This window comes from Gymnoscopelus braueri (assembly GCF_963280865.1).
Source record: "Gymnoscopelus braueri genome assembly, chromosome: 9".
Lineage (NCBI taxonomy): Eukaryota > Metazoa > Chordata > Actinopteri > Myctophiformes > Myctophidae > Gymnoscopelus > Gymnoscopelus braueri.
The window spans coordinates 39,314,631-39,337,130 of NC_137610.1; the positions used below are offsets into that span (position 1 = coordinate 39,314,631).

Sequence of the window (22,500 nt, forward strand, 5' to 3'; positions counted from 1 at the left end):
TTGTATTTTGGTTGTCATTGTAATCCTGTTTATTTTATTTGCCTCCCTGGGGTTGAAAACCAGCGACCTTTGCGTCACAGAGCATGCGTCACCTTTGGGCAGTGACAATCCCTTCCTCACATATTTATGTGCTATAATAAAAATGGTTTAGTGAGAGTTGCACTGCAAAAATGCTAAGTGAGTTCAGTTGCTATGTATTATAGAAAATGACCTCAGTGCCCTTAGCGGTAATAGTGCTGTGTGATACCATTTACTCTGAGTGTATGTAGCCTTGCTATTCCCCTTCTAATCATGACACAGGGGAGAGATAAAGTTGTATTGTGCTGTACTGAAATTTAATTAAACTGAAATTAAAGAAAATGTTCAGCCTGCCGTTTCTCTCATTCTTGGAGTAATTCTGTCATTCTACAATTTTGTTCTGTCACACTTGTAGAAGATTACTGTATAGTGTATACATTATTTAAATAAAATATAACTTTTATAATGGTTGTTGTTGGCTTATATTTATGTAAGCTGTATTCTTTCTATAGGTTTTAATGTTTGTAATTGTGTGTTATATGGATTTATTTATTTGTGACATTCTAGAGCAAACACTACAATACCACTACAATCAAAAAGATGAGTTTTGAGTGCTGTTTGCCCAACACACCAAGAGAGAATTCTTTATCTCCACTATTTGTAGCTTTTATATTTAGTCAATTACTCAATGTCCTCCTTAGCCACATTAGGTGACCAACTGCATTAAGTTCAAAGTAGCTTCAGCTACTTTTACTAAGTAACATGCATTGTAGCTAGCAACTTATTTTGAAAGAGCTTTTAGTGTAGCTCAGTAACCTTTTTAACTTGTAGCTTAGCTAGAAAGCTTAAAGCTTGCCCAACACTGGTAATATTGATTATTAAATGTTGGACTCGTGTGTGTGTGTGAGAGAGAGAGAGTGTGCATACAAGTAGTAAATATGTGATGTAGATATTAAGACATCCAAGATCAAAGACTAGTAGCACACATCCAACCCCTTGAAGGCAGGTGCTGGCCCCAAAGTGAACTGAGATCAAATAAAAGGTCGAGCCTTTGTCAGTTATTTTTAATTTTGTAGTTACAGAGTGACATTTTGAGCCCATGCTAAGAAGAGCATGGTCGCGAAACATCACTCTGAAACTGCACACATGTCACACACAGAAATATGCACAATGTGCACATTTACAGTAATTTAACCAGGCAGGTTGCTTAAGAAACACATTTGACTTGAAGACAGTAACTCAGAGTTGAGAGAAGAAATCAGAGTCAAGCGAAAAGTGCCAGTTTAGCATAAACCAGATCCCCTTGAGTATGTTACTCCTTGCATGCCATCTCTCTCTCTCTCTCTCTCTCTCTCTCTCTCGCTCTCTCTCTCTCTCTCTCTCTCTCTCACATACACACATACAGTACCACTTTAATTAATTTATGATCCAATCCGGTGATTTATTTTTGTACCTATCTAACCTTATGCGCCGCTTGAATATATAAAATGTCCCAGAGGAATTTTTGTGGTGCTCGGTGAGTTCAGTTGACAAACACGCACAAAACAAAGTTACAGAACACACACACACGTTGACACATTCAAACACACATCATGTCCCCTACTGGACCCACGTGCAGTATGATAACCCTCCGTCTCTCCTAGAATGCCTGAACTCTTTCACCTTTCTTCTGCACCTCTTTTTCACTCATTTCCTCTATCTCTCCCTCTGTATATCCCTATGGAGTATCTGAAAATAGCAGCCAGGGGAAAAGTGGGTCAGCTGCCATGGGGGGGGTGGGGGGCTGGGTGGTGGTGGTGGTGGTGATATTATGTGTGTCTGTGACTGTGTGTTCATGAGAGAGAAAAAGCCAGAGTTGATGTATGGTTATATAGGGCTGCAAATATTGATTATTGTCTTGACGATTATTCTATTGATTAGTTTTTCAAAGTGTGTTTTTGGATAATTAAAAAAATATATATATCAATGAATCAACGTGATTTAAAAAAATTATATACTGTATTGTATAATTGACTAAATCAATTAGTCTGATTAACCACCTAAGCCATATTTTATACTTTGTCGTACATTTTGGTATCAGTATATCAAACGAAAAATAGCATATCTACAAGCTCACGGTCATCCCGATGCAACGCGTTGTGAGCTTGTATATCAACTATATTCGGTATTTCTAATATTGACTATTTCTTATAATCGATTAAATTGATTATTCTGATTAACTGTTGCATCCCTAGATGTGTGGTTATATGTACTGTATCTGACTGTGTACATGAACAGTATATCTTTCTATCTGTCCATCTGTGTATCAGTCTAATAATGAAACGATTTATCTTGCTATACCCACTTGTCTCGTTGTCAGCCCCTGTCTGTCTGCCTCTCTGTTTATCCCTTCAAATCATGATCCCATCTTTTCACACCCTAGTTAAGAAGAAATTGGGTGTTGCAATCACAGAGAGACCATCTGGCATGATTTAATAATAAAGCCAATATTGCATAGTGAACCCCTTTCAACCTGGTGTCTCTGTTTTGGTATGTCTTTATAGGTGAAAATATTTCAAGAACGTCTATGTTCAGTATTTTCGTAAGACAAATGTAAAAAACTGTGCTTAAGTGGTTAATGCATTTGAGGATTGCAATGTTATTTCCCCCGCTAAATGTCGCCGTGTTATTTACCTGTCTCTTTGCAAGATAACATTGAAATGCATGGCTTGGCTCGCTCATAACAAACATTGGTAAAATGTAAGTGCGTGGCAGTCAATGGGGCCAATCTGATGCACTACAAATGTTGGATAAAGCCGAGGATTGCTGCTGGTTTGACTGGTATTATCTGACACAATGTCTGTTTTCAGCAGTGTGATGTAAACTCAACTCATGTGGCCCAGCGGTCGATCCAATTAGCTATTATGTGCTAAACTAATACAGTTAGTTAGGGCTAATGGGCCCCAACCGAACAGCACAGGAGGGGACAACTGAAATGTTTTCAAACAGCAAAGAGAAAGAGAGGGAGATTGTATGATTGACAGGGTCAAAGTGTCAAAGATAATGAATGATAGAAAAAAGAGAATATCACGCAAGAGATACACTTACGTTTGGTTTGGAAGCCACAATGTCTGATCTTTGTGATTGGATGGAGTCCTACAGTACAAACAACGATATCTAGGTATAGTCACAGGACAGTAATCAGCATGGAGATAACTGATTTAGTGTAGTAGAGCAGTGATTTTTAAGTGGGGCCTGTTGGAGAGGGAAAGATTAAATGAATATATATATATATATATATATATATATATATATATATATATATATATATATATATATATATATATATATATATATATATATATATATATATTCATTTATATATATATATATATCGTACATTTGTTTGTACGATATCTAGGTATTTATGATCCAATCCGGTGATTATATTATTTATATTTGTACCTATCTAACCTTATGCGCTGCTTGAATATATAAAATGTCCCAGAGGAAATATATATATATATATATATATATATATATATATATATATATATATATATATATATATTATATATATATATATATATATATATATATATACATACACATATTTCCTGTTGACACTGACAATTTGCTCTTTCTGCTTTTTTTTAAAGCCATTTTGCAGTAGGGGGGCTGCAGCCAGGGGCTATGGCTATTTGGGTGTCCTTGGCATGGAAAGGTTTAGGAACCCCTGTTGTAGAGTAGCCTACTTTCGCGAGTCGCGACATATTATTCAGCCTTCATATTAACTCCATGAGTTAGTGAAAAGTACCATATGGTAGCAGCGTTTTCTTTACACATGATGATTCAGTGAAGACCCGCTCTTATTGGCCGCGACACTGCCGTGATTAGCAGTGAGTACTTCACTGCCTTTCCACTGTTAGCTTGGCCTGATCTGTTCTGTGTTCTCTGCTCTTCTTCCTAGGATTTAAGTGTCCTGTCTGCTCCAAGTCTGTGGCATCCAATGAAATGGAAGTTCACTTCATCATGTGTCTAAGCAAGCCCCGCCTCTCCTACAATGGTGAGAAACACCTCTTCCTGTGTCTATATACGTACCTTGTTCTAAATTTCTGTGTTATTGAGATATGACCAATTGTGACATTTTAAGCCTGACCTTGATTGTGACCATTGACGCACACAAGAAAGCACGCATGCACCCACGCACTTACGGCACCACGTACACACACACGCACACACACACACACACACACACGCACACGCACACGCACACGCGCACACACGCACAAGCACACGCACACACACACACACACACACACACACACACACACACACACACACACACACACACACACACACACACACACACACACACACACACGTTACAATGAACATACACAGGCAGGCAACTATATTTATTAAGTGTGTTGGGTGGGTATTTATTTCCAATGTGCAGATATTCTAATGAATATTCGGAAGTGGATGCAGGCCTGTTTTCTTGATGTCTGCTGTCTTGTCAGTCTGCCTTCCAAAACATCATGAGAATAAATGTAAATGAGAGGAATGATGGCAGTGTAGAATATGTATAAATTATTTATTACACATTATGTCTTTAACTTTTTAACAAAACAGCCATCACATACAGCACCTTTAAAGGGATAGTTCACCCCCAAAAATACTTTTTTTCTATTGATTAGTCACCCCATGAAGCCTTGGATTCATGGATTTATTTTTGTTTTTGTTGCATTCCTATGCCAATAGTTTGATGACCAGCGGAAAGATGCTAATGTAACCGGTAGAAGACACACAGTTGACTCTTTGTGTCTCCTACCGGAAATACACCCGGTCATAAAATGTGTGGCTTAGTAATGCGACAAAAACTAAAATATATCCATGAATTCAATGCTTCATGGGGTGGGTAATTGATAGAAACGAAGTCATTTTTGGGGTGAACTACTCCTTTAATCGAAAAATGATTAGTAAAATAATCTGTAAGAAAACAATGGATAGGTCGAGTCCTACATGTCACCTATAGCCACAAAGCAAACCTGAGGAGATTCAGCATTCCCAAATACTTTGTGTTTGTATTGCTCAAACGTGCCACAAATTACATTTTCCTTTAAATGGTCTATGACAGGAAGCTCCAAGCCTCCTCTCGAGGCCATTTTGATTGACATCTCCTAGCAACCCTTGGGCCTTGTTGCATGGTGTTGTGAATTTAAAGTTCTGGTCTTTACCGTACATCAGCCTGCTGACAATAAAAACTAAATACACAATGGTCAACAAAATCGCAACGAGGGCAGATATAGCTGAGTTTTTAGACGGTTTGGTAATGAGAAGGTCGCCCAGTCTATGTGTTGAAGTGTCCCTGAGCAAGACAATTACCTCCAAACTGCTCCCCAGGTGTCGTATTAATGGCACATCTCTACTGCTCCTAATAGTTAGGATGGGTTAAATGCAGAGGACAAATTTAATGTATGTGCAAATGTACAGTGACAAATACCACCATACCCAACAACTTAAGGGGACCATTTTATTTATTCACTTCATGTATTAATGATACAATATGTCACACTCCATTATTAATAACAACTTGTCTTTTATTGTTATTGTTGTTATTGTTGCTCACAAACCAGTTTGAGATCAACACCGGGATCAGACAGGATTGTCTATTACCCCAATTCTTGTTTTTACTAGTCATTGACTGGATTATGAAAACAACAACAGAACAAAGAAAGAATGGAATCCAGTGGACATTATGGACACAGCTATACGACCTGGCACTACTGTCAAATAGTCATTTTTAGATGCAAGATCAAAACACTTTTTTTGGTCAGAGACTTCCTCACAAGTAGGACTTTACATCCATAAGGGAAATACAAAAACCATGAGGATAAATACAACCAGTGCAGAACCAATCATACTAGAAGAGGTAGAGTCCTTCACCTTGGGGAGTATCATCAACAGTCAGGGTGGTGGATGCGGATGTAAAAGCATGGATAGGCAAGGCAAGGACAGCATTTCTACTACTCAAGAACATCTGGCGCTCTAGAGAGATACAGCAAACAACAAAAATTTGAATCTTCAACGCCAACATAAAATCAGTCCTGTGTTATGGCCCGGGCAGAGACATGGAGAATGACAAAGACCACAATAAATAAAGTGCAAACCTTTATCAACAAATGTCTCAGAAGAATCCTGAAAATACACTGGCCGGACAAGATCAGCATTAATGATCTGAGGATGAAGACAAAACAACTCCCAGCAGCAGACGAAATTGGACGAAGAAGATGGAGATGGATTGGGCACACACTGTGCAAACCAGTGTCAAACACCACCAGACAGGCTCTGACTTGGAACCCTGAAGGCAAGAGAAACAGAGGCCAGCCAAAAAGCACCTGGTGGCGGGATATCCAGGCAGACACCAAGAGACTGGGATACACCTGGTTGCAGAGAGAAATAACGCCAGTGACCGAGAACTCTATTCCCCAGTAGGGGTGTAAGCTGTAAGGCATAAGTAAAGTAAGTTGTTTGGTACCTGCATACAAATGATCACTTTTTGATTGCTCTTTGTGATCAATAAGGAGACCTAATGTCCAATTTATAATCCTAGCAGTTGTTTAAGACTAATTATTACATGGCTTGGTTGAAAGCTTGATTCTGATTGGTCAATCACTGAATTCAGCTGTGTGTTATTTTTTGAATAATGACCAGCTGAACTCAATAACTGTCTAATCAAAGGCTCAGAGCACCTGCTCATATCAATCTGCACTGCTTGATTTGCCATACCCAACATGGCAGCTACGTAAACAAACACATGGTGTCGTTTACAGCTAAACATTGCTCTCAAGAAAGTTTTTGAAAATATTTGAAGCGAGAAATAAATAGACAATGCAGTAACTGAATATTGTTCGTTTCCTTTTTTTTATCGAGTCCAGTTTGATATAAAATCTGTTATTTGGCATTCAATTAGATGTTTTCTAAATTATATAAGCAACACAGCCTCAAACATAGCCTCAATTTTAATTGGGTGTGGGGGTGATTAGGGACCTGGTTATTTGAGAACCACTTTTTTTTAATTGTCTGTGTACTACTCTGTATACCATTCTGATGCCTAATTTATACTTCTGTCTCAGAAAAATAAGCATATTTTCATTGAGTCACGGAGTATAAATTAGCCTCTCTTTCCATCCATCATCTGTCTCACTCTCTCTTCCTCTCGCTAACACATTTCTAGAGTGGGTCATGTTTTTAACACTACCTCTATGTAAGGTGCTGCCCTGGCAGTACCTGCATTATAGAGAGAAGACAAGTTACATACTATCAAATGGTACAGTTCATAACCTTTAATTCATGCAGACAGATTATCATGCAAATGTAGGAGAATGTGACATTTATGTGAGCATAAATATCACTCAGCTGGACCCCAGTGAATCCACTGGGTTTGAGAAAGGATTTCTTATTTCATTGTGTGGGTTGGGATCATACAGATCACTTGAAAATCCTAGAAATGTTGAGATATATTTTGATATAAAACATTTATTCCAGCTTATTCCAGTTTTTAAGCTAAGTTAAGGTTTGAGTTTTGTTGTGCAAGGTCCTTGTTCAGATTCATATGTGGCACTGTAGAACATCTTCCATCTTAAACGTTATTGAGATCCAAAGGTCATCCATTTTACACTGTATGGGAGAATTGTCATTAAAGATTAAAACAGCATTATAAAAGACACCCAGTCTTCTGTGATCTGCAACCAGTGTTGGGGAAGCTACTTTGAAAGCATAGCTTTGCAAGGTACCAATTACTTCACTGTGGAAGATGATGAAGTACACCAAAGCTACCCTAGGGAGAAATCTACTTTAATTAATGCTACTTAGAAACTTAGTAAACATAGTAAAATAAGATGATCAAATTGACAACGTACATGCAATGCAAAATTGTATCAAAATATAATACAAAAAACGTAAAGTCATATGCCAGCAAAGAAGTGCCAACTTGGTTGTAGGGGATACATTAATCGTAAAAATAATAATAAAATACCCCATTATTGATGGAAAGTGCAAGAATGTCAGCTTTGGTTTTGCGTACAATGTCCCAAAAACGTTCAAAAAGCTAGAGTGAGGGTGTTGAGCATGTCACTCCCCAATTCTCTCAACGTGTTTCCTGTCTCTCTCCACTGTACTGTCAAATAAAGGCTAAAAAAAGCCCCCCAAAAATAAAGGTTCTGTGTTGCGAGCTGAGGGTCTGGTTTCACTGTCGTCCAGTGTGATTTCTCAGTTGGAATTCAAACCGGGCCGATCGGCATCCTTTGAATGTGATGATGGAAGTAAACAGTGCGAAACAACAATGGTATGGTGGCTGTAACATATCATGATGTTGCTATTGAAGCGGTTTTGAAAAGACCAGGAATAATAACATGAAATTAAATGGAAATTCAGGCTTAGTGGCAGGCTATTCAAAAACCCACAGTCTAGTACTGAAATAGACAATCATTAATCTCGGAGTTCAGTGTTACACCAAATTCGGTGATTTATCTTGTAATTGTTTAAGGGATGAACCAATCGCTGAGGACTCCCAAGCTACTGCAAAATGTTAAACTTCTAGTTCTTGCATGGTTACCTGGATTGACAGTAGCGATGTCTGACCATTGCCCCCGGGAACTCTGGGAGACAGTGTGACAGTTACTAGCTTCACTGACAGCCTTCTGGCAGTGTCTGCACCGGGCCCTAAAGGCGCGTGCGTGTGTGCGCACATGCACACATGCACACATGCACACATGTATTAAGGGCCCTTAAGAGAGAGGTGTTAATATTTCTAAAATAAGTATAGAAAATATAGCTGCAAAGTAGCGATTCAGGGGTTCAACACGGACTGTTAGAACTTAAAACCTGCAAGGGTTCTAGACCTTTGACAGTTTCTGACACTTATATTACAGATAGCTACCAGGTTTTATGATGATCGGAAAGACACAAGTCAAAATTGCATAAAATGTAGTAGACGGACTTTACTAGTTCTAGGCAAATTTGTAGAGTGAGAATAGATGGATGTGTGTTGAAAACTTTGTTTAAATTGGACTCATTATGATTCATGCACACAACTTTCAATCGTTGGTGAAATGTTCATGTCTCTACCATTTACTATCTCATGGGAATTCACAAAATGCAGCAGAGGGAGAAGAAGAGGAATTAGCACAAAAACAATAGGGTTATAGCCCTTCAGGGTTGAACCCTTAATTACTAGAGCATTAGCATGTGAAAGAAAAGCAATAACGTAAAAATAACAACCACACAAAACTTTGGTCTTTAGTGGAGAAAATGAGCAAGAGATGACTTAAGCAAAGATAGATTTGTACGTACTTATTCAGCAGCTGCAGTGACTAATATGTCTTAATTAAGACTAGTGTCAATTCACCACCATTGGCCAGAATGTATTAAATGGAAGTTAAAACTGGACAAATATGAATGCAGTATACTCATATTGTCACATGAGTAATATAAGTAGCTGTTAACAAGGTCCCACATACAGTTAATTCCTTATAGTGTTAACTCATTTTTCTTTTTTTGCTAAAAAGTCAAAGCTTTATATTCCAGCTCTGCAGTAAACAGAAAATACCTAAGCTCAGGATATCAATTTTATCCAATCAGGATAGAGAACTCCTCAAAGATCTTTTATCAGCTTCAATTTGACAGTGTTCCAGTTCCAATTTTGTCTGCTCATGGTATCCTGGCCTCATAATGTATTTCCCCTTTACTAAAGGGTGTGGGAGAGATGGGGAGACGCCTGTTACTGAACAAACACTATGCAGCAATGATTGCTATCAGAATACAGAGCTACTGTATTTGACACTCATTTTAGCAAAGAAAATATCACTTTACAGTATGCCACCTTAAATGCACAAAGGACTTTACTGTGCAAAAAAATAAAAAATAAAAAAATAAAACAAGTTCCACCCCTGGAGCTGAATCAAGGCTGTTGTAAAAGATTGAATGATGGAGGCAGATTGGAGAGTGAAGCTGTCTCAGGGAAGATGGGATGTGGAGTGATGGAATACCCTGATGGCTGATAACACAAGAGAGGAGAGAGGCTAAAAGGAGAGAGTCCGACTCTGGCTGTTCTGTCACTCTTTATTCCTGGAAAATTACTCTCCCTCTGTCTCCGTTCACCCCTCCTGTGCTGTCTCTTGCCGTCTCCTGCTTCCACTTTTTCTCTCCTTTATGTCTATCTTTAAAGTCTGGTTTTAACCCATTCAATCCGGGAACGCATCTCTGTCATTTTAGATTTCTTGGGCTATTAAAAAATTGCAGATATACAAGCTCATAGCGCGTCACCGAGTGCTATGAGCTTGTAGATCTGCTATTTTTGAAAAATCGTGAAAACTTGTGCAAATCTTTGAATATATATATTTTAAAGAGAACATTTTAAACTCTTTAACATTCATTTTAAATCTTTGCTTCTGGGGGGGGGGGCCCAAAATATTTTGAGATGGGGGTCCGCAGCCAAATACATATTATTTTGGGGGTCCTTGACATGAAAAAAGTTTGAGAACCACTTATATTATAGCAACATATTTAGAAGACAATTGTAGAATCCCCAGAAGCAAAGATTTGAGTTACAAATGTTTTCTTTAAAAAAATCTGCTATTTTTTAATAGTCAAAGAAATCTTAAAAATGACACAAATGATGCTTTCCCGGTCTTGAAGGGTTAATACGTTGTTGCGCGGCCGGTGTCACGTGGTCGGAAATAGCCGATCTACAGGCTCACAGTGCAAAGAAGCATGAAGAAGCATAAAGCCGTCATTCGTCTGCTTGGACGTGTGTCGGAGAGAGTCTCGCTACTATGTTGTGTGTGCTCTTTCTCTCTCCTTTCATTCTCTTTTCCTTTCCGCCCATTCATCTCTCTCTCCATCCGTTACACTGTCCGTCTTGCTCGCCTTTTCCTCTCTTTCTCTCTCTCTATCTGTCGCTCTCTCGCTTTCTTTCTTTGTGTCTCTGTCTGTGTCTCTGTCTTTTTCCATTCTCCATTCCTTTTTTGTAGGCCCACACACACAGGGACAGAGCAGCAGCTTATCTTATTTCCCAGGATGCTTAGAGGTCTATTGTCAATCACCTGGGCCCACTAACTGTCACACATCTTCTCTGAGTGCGACTGGCGCACACACACACGCACGCATGCACGCGCGCACACACAGACAGACACACACACACACACACACACACACACACACACACACACACACACACACGCACACACACACACACACGCACACACACACACACACACACACACACACACACACACACACACACACACACACACACACACACACACACACACACACACACATTTGTACTTGTGAGGGCATCAGCATTTTAGGACGTCAATTTTGTAAATCCAATTTTAACTTCACTTTTTAACCCTAAAGCCAAAAATAGCAGATCTACAAGCTCACAACGTATTGCGCTGTGCTGCGATGTGTGCTTATAGATCAGCAGTTTTCAGTGCATGACACTTAAGTATCAATCAGGCATAACTCTAGCCCCAACCTTTAAACCAAAGCTCTTACTGTCTAATCCTAACCCCAAGAATCATTTCTCTTGTAAGGACCAAGAAAATGTGTATGTGTGTGCGTGCATCTGCGGGAAAAAAACACCATCACAACAAAACAGTAACAGTGATGCAAGTGCATTCAACCTTATAATAGAGAAAGAATCTTCAGAAGAATTTCATTCCAGCAATGCAAAGAAGAACAGAACAAAAGAGTGACATGGTTGGTGTTAAATGTGCGTTTTGATGGTTTTGTGTCTGCTGAAGGCTTCTCTTTGAGGCTGCGATCACAGGGTTAAACAGTGAGGAGATGCTTCCCTACTGTACCACCACATGTTGTCAGCCAGCCAACGTGGCAAGAGGTGTGAATAAAGCACATAGCATTTACTAACAAGTCCCACCTTTGTATAATGTTCCCCAAGAGATGGGTACGAATAATGCCAATCTGTCAGGAGAGATACTGTTTGTAGATGGATAGATGAATGGATGGAGGCATTTGGTCCTCATATTCTGGTTTTGCAAACTTCACACACATTTAAGTCCTCAGGGTTGATCCATTTGGATCCACCTCCTGCAGTGGTTGGAGGTGGTCTCCCTATACTCTTCCATTGAGAAATATAGACCTTGGTGTTGGGTAGGACATTGGTTTTCAAAGTGGGGTCTGCGGACCCCCAGGGGGTCCTTGAGGGGGTTCCAGGAGGTCCCCAGCAAAAGTAGTTAATATAGCATCACAATCATTTTAACCACTTTATCCATTTATATGTTGGCTTTTCAAAAATAGCCGATTTTGAGGCTATATTAACTCATTTTGTTGGGGGAACCCCCTTAAAGGACCCCTGGCGGGGCCCCGGACCCCACTTTGAGAACCAACCGCTGAAGGGTATCTAGAGCATCATCACCTCTCTTCCTTCTGCGTTCTCTCTCTCTCCCTCTTGACTTTCAGCCGCGCTTCCCCTCTGCATTTCGCCGTCTTGCCAACGGTCGTTTGGCATTCGACGCCTTCGCATCAATTATGAGTTAAAGGAGCTTCAGCTTTGCCTCTCTGAATCATGGCTCACTTCCCTGTTTCTCTCTCCCTTTGTGCGTCCTGCAATGACCCCGAGCCGCAAGAAAGCCAAACTGTACTGCACTCACCTCTCTCTCTCTCTCTCTCTCTCTCTCTCTCTCTCTCTCTCTCTCTCTCTCTCTCTCTCTTGCGCTCTCTTCCTCGCACACGCTCTCTGGCTTTCCTGTGTATGTATGCCCACTCCGCTGCTGTCTGTCTCTCTCTCTCTCTCTCTCTCTCTTTTACTCTCTGTGTCTGTGTGTGGCCCCTATAACCCCTCTCTCTGTCTCTTAACCTATTCAATCCGGGAATCGCATCTGTATCATTTTTAGATTTGAGCTATATAACCATTATTTTATACTTTGGGCTATTCAAAAATAGCAGATTGTAGATCTGCTATTTTCTGAAAAATCTTGAATATTTTGTGCAAATCTTTGAATGTACATATATTTTTAAAGCAAACATTTGTAACTCAAATCTTTGCTTCTGGATGTCCCTGGAACAAAATATTTGACAAATGTTCGCTTTAAAAAAAATGCGTATTCAGAGATTTGCACACATTTTCACGATTTTCCCAAAAATAGCCAAAAGAAATCTTAAAAATGACAGAGGTGCGTTCGTTCCCGGATTGAATGCGTTAAGAAGGCTATATTTAGTTGCAGGCATTAAAATATCATTATGCAAAGTCAAAGCCCTAGAAAAGATCCAGTGGTCACTAGCTCACGTGCGCTGGGTGCAGGAGCACCTCACATCCTACTCCTCCGATGCCTCTGTTTATACTCTGTGTGGTATACGATGGTGTCCTGTGCCGGAAATAGACGATCGTTAGCTGTCACAACATGTCGTTATAGATGCGACCGCGTTGTGAGCTTGCAGATCGGCTAAATCAGGCTGGACTCTACTCCACTACAGCTCGGAGGCAAATGTTGCACTTTTACTCCACTACAATTATTTGAAAACTTTAGTTACTAGTTACTTTTCAGATATAAATTATGATATTATGAAACATACATGAACCACTTTAGCTATTTTGTACATCTGTTCTTGATCGGCTATTTTCAAACATCCTAGTACTTTTACTTTTGGTACTTTAAGTATATTTTGATGCCAATACTTTTGAACTCAGGCCTTTTACTTGTAACAGAGTATTTCTACATTGTGGTATTGCTACTTTTACTTAAGTAAAATATCTGAGTACTTTTTCCACCACTGCCAGCCTATAATATGACACCAGTCCTCTATGATGTCATGTCATCTGTGACGTATAGATCTGCTATACTAGGTGTCAGCCTGATCAGAGCCCCATTGACTTCCATCTTAAACATTACATTTAAATATTGCAAAAAGTATATGCCTAATGTGGGGGGAATAAAATGATTGTTGTGCACAGGGAACTTGATGTTGATCCGTCCAGCGGTTTGCGAGATTCGCTGCAGGACAAGCACACAGACAGACTCACTGACTGACCTTCTTACAGACGGCTAGCCTCCTGCAGAGCCACGCCGTAAAAATGCAGTACTGTCTGTCTGAGGACACCCACACACTCACAGAGGCACATACAGTATACGGAGAGTAGGCAGGCACACACAGACACACAGACAGAGAGACACACACACGCACGCGCACACGCACACGCACACACACACACACACACACACACACACACACACACACACACACACACACACACACACACACACACACACACACACACACACATTTGTATTACTGTCCTTGTGAGGATATCAACATTTTTGGAAAGCGATTCTAAGAATGCACAATATTATTTTTTGCTACCCTAAAGCCGAAAATAGCCGATATACAAGCTCGCGACGTGACTCGTTGTGAGCTTGTAGATCTTCAGCGCACGACACTGACACGCAACCGAGTATAAATCAGGCATAAATAGAATCCGAAACCCCTAAACCTAAACTCTAAATGTTTAATGCTAACCTTAACCCCAACCTCAATCTTTAACTAATCGTAAGCCCAAGTCTAAAAATCATTTTTAACCATAAAACAACCATTTGAAAATTGTCCTTGCATTTCTGCCTTCACAGGTATATTAATACAAGTATACACACTATGCACGCACACACGCGCACACACACACACACACACACACACACACACGCACACGCACACACGCACACGCACACATGCACACACACACACACACACACACACACACACACACACACACGCACACGCACACGCACACACACACACACACGCGCGCGCACGACCCAAATACACCACATTGCATGCACACGGACAGCATGCTTTGCACACCTGTCCAGCCTGCTGCTGGTGATGTATACAGCATTGTAGTAAGATAATTAGTTAAGGAGTGAGGGGAGGGTGGATGGAGAGCAGTGGTATACAAAGTAACAAAGTATCTTTACTAAAGTATTGTATTTAAACCCCATATGGTTGAACAGAGTCCCTCAGGGCTCTGTACTAGTGTATTTTCCGTTTTCTGTTATTGTGGGGAAAGCTTTGGCTGAAGACAGCCGATCGACAAGCTCACAACGTGACGCAACGTGTCGGGTTGTGAGCGTGTCGATCCGCTATTTTCAGCCAAAGCTTTCCCCACAATACGGATGCTGGGGTTTAAGTGGTTACGAATATTTTTTTACGTAAACTTATGTATTTTCATTTTTTGATGCTTCATACTTCTGTTACATTACTGTACATATCAGAGGCAAATATTGTGCTTTTGATTCCACTGCAAATATTTTGTTACTAGTTTCTTCGCTGATTTCTTTTTAAATACCGTACATAAACCCAATTCTATACTATTCAGCCATTCGCAAATGTGACAAAAAAATAAAAAGGATTTGTGCATGAGTACTTTAACTTTTGGTGCTTTAAGTACATTTTGGTTGGAGGTGATAATATTAATGATATAATATTTATTAGATTCCATTGCGGTGAATCAGGGGTGTGAAAGAAGAGCTAATTTGATGGAGAGTGTTTTGAGGAGAAGGATCTTTGCGTGTACACAGTAGAAATCCTGAGTATGCTTTGCTTCTGGGGTTCCCTTGAACAAAATATTTAGAGATGGGGGCCCGCGACCAAATACATATAATTTTGGGGGTCCTTGACATGAAAAAAGTTTGAGAACCGCCGATATTATTATAGCAACATACGGTTTTCAGAAAACTGTTCGGATTTAGAAGGCATTTGTAGACGCGTTTCCGGATTGAATGGGTTAAATGAACACTCTGGATTTTACAGTGTAGAACTAGAGCGTTGGAGGAGCAGGATAAAGTGAGAGGAGAGGCAGAAGGAGAGGAGGGGGGGGGGTTATGGGAGTTTATTGGCGAACTAAGCTGATTTGCAGTCAGAGCATATGTCTTGTGTCTCTTCCTCCGTCTTACACTGTCTACCCCTCCTCCCCTCCTCTCCCCCTCATCTGCTCCACATTTCTGCTCTTTGTCTGCAGCGTAGTAGGAATCCCTTTGTCATGTTAGACCTTATTCACAATGAGGACGGTGGTGCAAACCTACAGTGTGACTCTTTTCCACTACGAAGGGTAACCCGGAACCTTCCAAGGGCACGGTCACGCCGCACTTACATTTTTACAAAGGTGGATGAAAAAGGTGGATTCGTGGTCTTGCGCATCTTTCTTGCGAATTCACGCATTTGCATTGACAAAGCATTGGCAGATTCCGCCCCATGGGTAAAATAAAAGTGCGAGTGTGACCGTGCCCTAACCTGAGACTTTGCAGAACCTGTGAAGTTCTGTGATGTTTTTTTTTGTTTTAAGTTTCCATGACATGATGATGGGTTCGAAATCCTGCTTCCGGCTTTGTCGAGCGTCTATTTTGAACACAATTGGCCCGTGTTCGGGGCAGGAGAGCTGGGCAGGGAGGGTGATATTTGTCACTGCACGTACTCGCAGGTTGGGGCGGCACCTGTCATCAGGTAGTGTTGGGCGGGAAGAGTAGGGTGAAATTGGCGAGAAAAAATGTTAAAGGATTATTTAGAGAAAAATAAAACCAAGCTGTAAAGCATACGGAAACATATCCAGAACCGTTGAAATACAATTACAATTTAGACATTTAGAGTTGTGTAAATAAGGATAATATATATATATATATAATTAGGCAGTGGTTCTCACACTTTTGGGGCTCAGGGCACCCCTATATTGTTTTCATCCACAGCACCCCTAAGTTACGTGGTTACCGTTACCTTATATTCATGGCATGTTTTACTACTTTGACATTTGAAATAACAGTATGATAAGCCCTACAAAACTATTTGTATAATTAATTATGATTATTACTATTATTATTAGTATTATTATTATGATGATGATGGTGACCACAACATTCAAATGAACGCACACAGTTGAAAGCATACGTCCACTCTCTTTCATTTTGTGATTTCAATCTCTTAAAATATTCAATGTCTTTGGACTTTTGTCCTGGATGGCTAAGAGATTTGGGAGAATATCCAATTCATTTAGAAATTATTGAAGATAACTTTGTACTTGATATTTTTTGTTAGTGATATTGGTAAATTCACTGGACCCCTGGACTGGTGTCACGGCAGCCACTTTGAGATCTATAATCTTATTTGCATTTACCTTTTTGGTAAGAAATAAAAAATATTAAATCAATCAAATGAAAGGAATTATTTAATAAAAAGCTGAACATTCTTCACAATGTTTAGGACAGTGACAAGAGGAGGCGCCGCTTGCTAAATTAATGAAAAGGCAGGCCCACTATCAGCCCCTAGAGGCCATGCTGCTCCTTACGCTCAACCGTCCCAAAGTGGTTTGAATCGATTGACCTTGAAGTTGGGTGTAGATGAAAGTGACTCACCAAAATCAGTATGGTTCGTCCTGCAATCTGCCTATTAGATTAGGATTTTTTTTTGTGCAAAGTTGACATTTTGGCCTGAGGGTGGCACGGGGGTGGCTGTAGCTTATTGGGTAGAGAAGCCGTCTGGAACTTAAAAGGTCACTGGTTCGACTCCCGGCCTGCCCATGTCGAAGTGTCCCTGAGCAAGACACTTAACTGAAACTGAATTTCCTTGTGGGATTAATGAAAGTCTAAAAATAAAGATAATTACAAATAAACAAATAATGAATAAAATGGGGTTACTCAATCGTAAGGCTTCTTCCTCCAGAGAGCATGATTGCTTTTCAGCAAGTTTCATGGCATTCAGGCCATTAGATTTTGAGATATCTTATATGCAAGAGGACATTTTGGCCAAATGTTGGCTCTAGAGGAAAGAGGGCCATGGGCACCATTATCCCTCTAACAAGGCGTGAAGGTGCCAACCAGCCATTAGTTTTCAAGGTGTCTGTTTGAGACTAAAGTCATGTACGGACAGGACAGATAGACAGAGCGACGGATACAGCCATCCTTATGGCTAACAATTACCTTATAATGATGACAGTTATAACCCTTAACCATTTTCGGAGATTTCACCATTACATCTACTGTACACGTCTGACATCTGACTGAAAATGCTGAAGCAGGTCACTGGCAGGAAGATGGAATAATGGTCAATTTAAATGTCTTCATAATATAATAGAAACGCTTGGCATTGTCCCCAGTGTGTTCATAATTCTTATTCTCTTATTTTAATAACCACTAACCACAGTCAGTGTAGGGGCGTGAATGTCCCTGTGCTGCATTTTCAGTGACATAAGTTCCACTTTAACACCTTTATGGACAGCATAACAATTCAAATTGATTGGATTAAAAGTTGAACACAACACTCCACTGATTCAATGAATATTAAGAAGAATATTAAGCTTCTGTACATTTCCCCACCACATGGAATTTTGATCTACAAGCTCACAACGTTGTGAGCTTGTAGTTCAGCTATTTCTGGCGAATGTTTCCCCCCAGAATAGGGACGCTGGGGTTCAAGTTCAAAACATTTCAAAAACAACTCTTTTGAAAAGTTCCACCTATAATGACATGCCCAAAATAGTGATGCCAGGGTGAAAGTGGATAAGTCTCTCTGACATTGCCATCATTGCATTCTAATGTACACTCTGTGTGTGTGTGTGTGTGTGTGTGTGTGTGTGTGTGTGTGTGTGTGTGTGTGTGTGTGTGTGTGTGTGTGTGCGTGCGTGCGTGCGTGCGTGCGTGCGTGCGTGCGTGCGTGCGTGCGTGCGTGCGTGCGTGCGTGCGTGCGTGCGTGCGTGCGTGCGTGCGTGCGTGCGTGCGTGCGTGCTTGTGTGTTGTCCCAGATGATGTGTTGGCGAGGGATGCTGGTGAATGTGTGATCTGTCTAGAGGAACTGCAGCAAGGGGACACTATAGCCAGACTGCCGTGCCTCTGCATCTACCACAAAAGGTGAGATTGTTACAGTCACACAACACACAACACAACACACACACACACACACACACACACACACACACACACACACACACACACACACACACACACACACACACACACACACACACACACACACACACACACACACACACACACACACACACTTCTACTGATTAAATCCACTCACTCTGAACCAGTGAAGGCATTGCTTAAAAACTGATGATTCTGTACTGTTAATTTAAAGCTTGTTTATTTTATACCAGGCCGATGCCTGGGGGAGCGCATGCCCCTCCGGTGATGCCATATCCGTTATACCCGTTGTTGGGAATATGTATGCCCCTTCGGTGCCTGGGTTGTCAAGGCTCCCCTTGGGGGCGGTTATCTCAGGGGGGACGTGAGGTCTTGTCTGTTTGGAGGTGGTCCAAAATGTTACATGTTGCACAGAGTCACACTTTAACTTTCATCCACTGTCGGCCTAGAAGTTCTCAATGTTGTGTCAGCCGAACTTGCCATGCAGAATCTAATATCCTGTAACTTTACATCAATCTGGTAAACTGGTAAACCTTGGCTTACCAGTCAAAGTGGCTAGTAGATTAAAAGTAAAAATTAAAGAAACGACCAACTGGCCATACAAAGAATCGCTTTTTAGTGTATTACCATGTGTTAAAGGTAGGCTAAGTGATATTTTTTGGTTAAAACAAAAAGCTTTTTGTTAAAAGGCTAAAGCACTATATTCTGATAGTAATCATTGCTAGATTGTTTGTTCAGTCACAGGGGTCTCCCTGTTTCTCCAGCTCTTTAATAAACAGAAAATACATTTTCAGGTAGGTGATAAAATTTCAGCTAATCAGGAGAGAGTACCCATTTATCAGCTGTTCGAGTTCCAATTCTGTCTGCTTATTTCTTTGTGTCATTACTTCCAATTTCACTTGTTTAATCTCTATCCTGACTGAGTTCTCTATCCTGATTGGATCAAATTGACCTGAAAATGCATTTTCTGTTTAATAAAGAGCTGGAGAGACATGGAGACTCCTGTTACTGAACAAACACTCTATAGCAATGAGTACTATGAGAATATAGAGCTATTTAACACGTATTTTAACCAAAGAAAATGACTTACCCTACCTTTAATATTACTGTATAATAGTATGGTTTTAATTACTATCAGTATGGAATATTAGCATAGTATTTTGTGGACTAAAGGCAGGCCTGCAAACTTATGAGGACTGAAAAAGGTGACTTTTCTGAAATCAAGTGAAGCTCTGAAATCAAACCCCTATTGGGTGGTCTAGGGAATGGCTTGATAATCTACCCTGGTAAATGTAAAGCAGCAGGCTATCAGAGTAACAGTTATCACAGTTGGGTGTTAATTTTGTTCCCTGTTAGTAACATTGTTTTAAAAAAAAAAAACACTTTCAACCTGCCATCCCTATTTTGGGCATGTCCTTAAGTAAGCCTTGCATAGCCATGTGGACCATAGGGTAGGAGTCTATCTCCAGTTTCTGTAGCGTGAGGTGGCATGATGTACATGTGCACCCCCGTGGACTTGATGCCGGTATGTCACAGGGACTTATCCCATCCAACCCTTGATGCTGAGTGCCAAGCAGGGAGGCATTGTCTTTGGTATGACCCGGCCGAGGGAACGACCCCCGATCTCCCAATCTCAGGGCGGACACTCTAACCACAAGGCCACTAGCCTGGGATTATTACTGTTTTCGGGTTTCTGATCCGGTCGGAGCGGAAATAACTTTACGTCATCAGGTTCCAATGACCGGAACCACCGGCGCTGTGCACCTCCAAAATGATTCCCCTATTTTAAAACGTGTTTAGTTTGGTATAATCGTTTCCTTTCTTTTGGTATAATAATCGTTTGGTATGTCCATTTCTAACTCGTAGCGCGACTAGCAAGACTTAAAGGAGAATTCCGGACAAATTAAGTGTTATCTTTGATGTCTCGTTACTCACCTACCGATGTGAAAAGTAGCGTTCTTTTTTTTCATATATTCCCCTGTCGTCATTTTTTAAACCCCCTCCGTTGTCATAATGGGAGCGCGTGGCTAAGGGAAATTCGTCTATTATAACCGACGCAAAGTTGTTTTTTTCACTACTAGTATTCATAGTAGAGTCTCATGATAGTCAAACATGCGTTGAAACTATCTGCGAGGCTGCCGTCAATGGCGAACGATTTAACACTGGTTGCTTGTTTCCAGATTCTGGCAACACGAGTTGCCAGGTTCTGGAAGAAACAAGCAACCAGTGTTAAATCGTTCGCCATTGACGGCAGCCTCGCAGATAGTTTCAACGCATGTTTGACTATCATGAGACTCTACTATGAATACTAGTAGTGAAAAAAACAACTTTGCGTCGGTTATAATAGACGAATTTCCCTTAGCCACGCGCTCCCATTATGACAACGGAGGGGGTTTAAAAAATGACGACAGGGGAATATATGAAAAAAAAGAACGCTACTTTTCACATCGGTAGGTGAGTAACGAGACATCAAAGATAACACTTAATTTGTCCGGAATTCTCCTTTAACTAATTGATTCGCATTATGTGGGGAATTCGTAGTGCGACTAGCGAGACTAAACTAATTGATTCGCATTATGTGGGGAATTCGTAGTGCGACTAGCGAGACTGAACTAATTGATTCGCATTATGTGGGGAACAAAAACAATGTGATGCCAACCGGAACCAACCACTGGAACGACGATTCTTTGTTTCCTTTTTCCAAAACCGGATCACACGGCTAGTTTTAGAACGAATACCAGGCTTTCCTCCGAGGTGGAAAGTCTGGTGACACAAGGTTACAAGACCACTGAGCTGGTCATGTCATTATTTTATATATTCAAAAATAGTAATCAGAGATTTGTGGATTTATAAGTATTTCTGGACAGTTTACACATGGCAAGTTTGAAGTGGACTGCTCGGATGGTTATTACACATGGACATATCAACACAAAATTAAAAACAACTAGACCATACCCGGTGAAGTGCGCAGGCAAAAGTAGTTGCAAACGTGGGGTTATTGCACGTCCTGTCGCGCGTCCTCCCCGTGCGTCCCGTCCCGTCGCCCCCCTCCCCTCCCCCCCGCGTGTCCCGTTGCGTCCCGTTCCCCCCCCGCCGGAGCCGTCCCACACACACACACACACACACACACACACACACACACACACACACACACACACACACACACACACACACACACACACACACAGGGGTACATCCTCATGCGGCCAGAGCTGTCCCCCGTCGCGAACACACATACACGGCCGTCACGCGAACACAAATAATTTACATTTTGACACGTGCCTCCCCAACGTGCATGCGCACGTGCGTGTCCGCGCATACACGGCCGCGGAGCCGAGTGTTCTGTGTGTGCAACAGTGTAACGCAGTGGGGCTGTAGATGCGACGCATGCGCAGTTTGAGCAGCCAGCATAAGCATGGCGACATTCTTTGACATAAAAATGCGAATAAACAGCTGAGATTTAGTGATATCGAAAAACAGGCTTCGCAGTCACTTCATTGTAGACAATTGGAGATGCAAAACAGTTTCTCTCTCTTCGTTTGTGTTGTGCAGCTGTATAGACTCATGGTTT

The 22,500-nt window shown here is 40.9% G+C and overlaps 1 protein-coding gene across 1 annotated transcript in view; it reads left to right on the forward strand.

The window, feature by feature from the left end:
* The window catches only part of znrf1 (zinc and ring finger 1), a 51,248-nt gene that overhangs the window by 26,724 nt on the left and 2,024 nt on the right, over positions 1 to 22,500 (forward strand). Inside the window, exons 2-4 of the mRNA XM_080437839.1 lie at positions 3,968 to 4,063; positions 18,806 to 18,911; positions 22,482 to 22,500. The exon at positions 22,482 to 22,500 is cut by the window's right edge and continues 69 nt beyond it. Of these exons, the coding sequence (XP_080293965.1) occupies positions 3,968 to 4,063; positions 18,806 to 18,911; positions 22,482 to 22,500 (221 nt within the window). The remainder of the gene's footprint in view (positions 1 to 3,967; positions 4,064 to 18,805; positions 18,912 to 22,481) is intronic.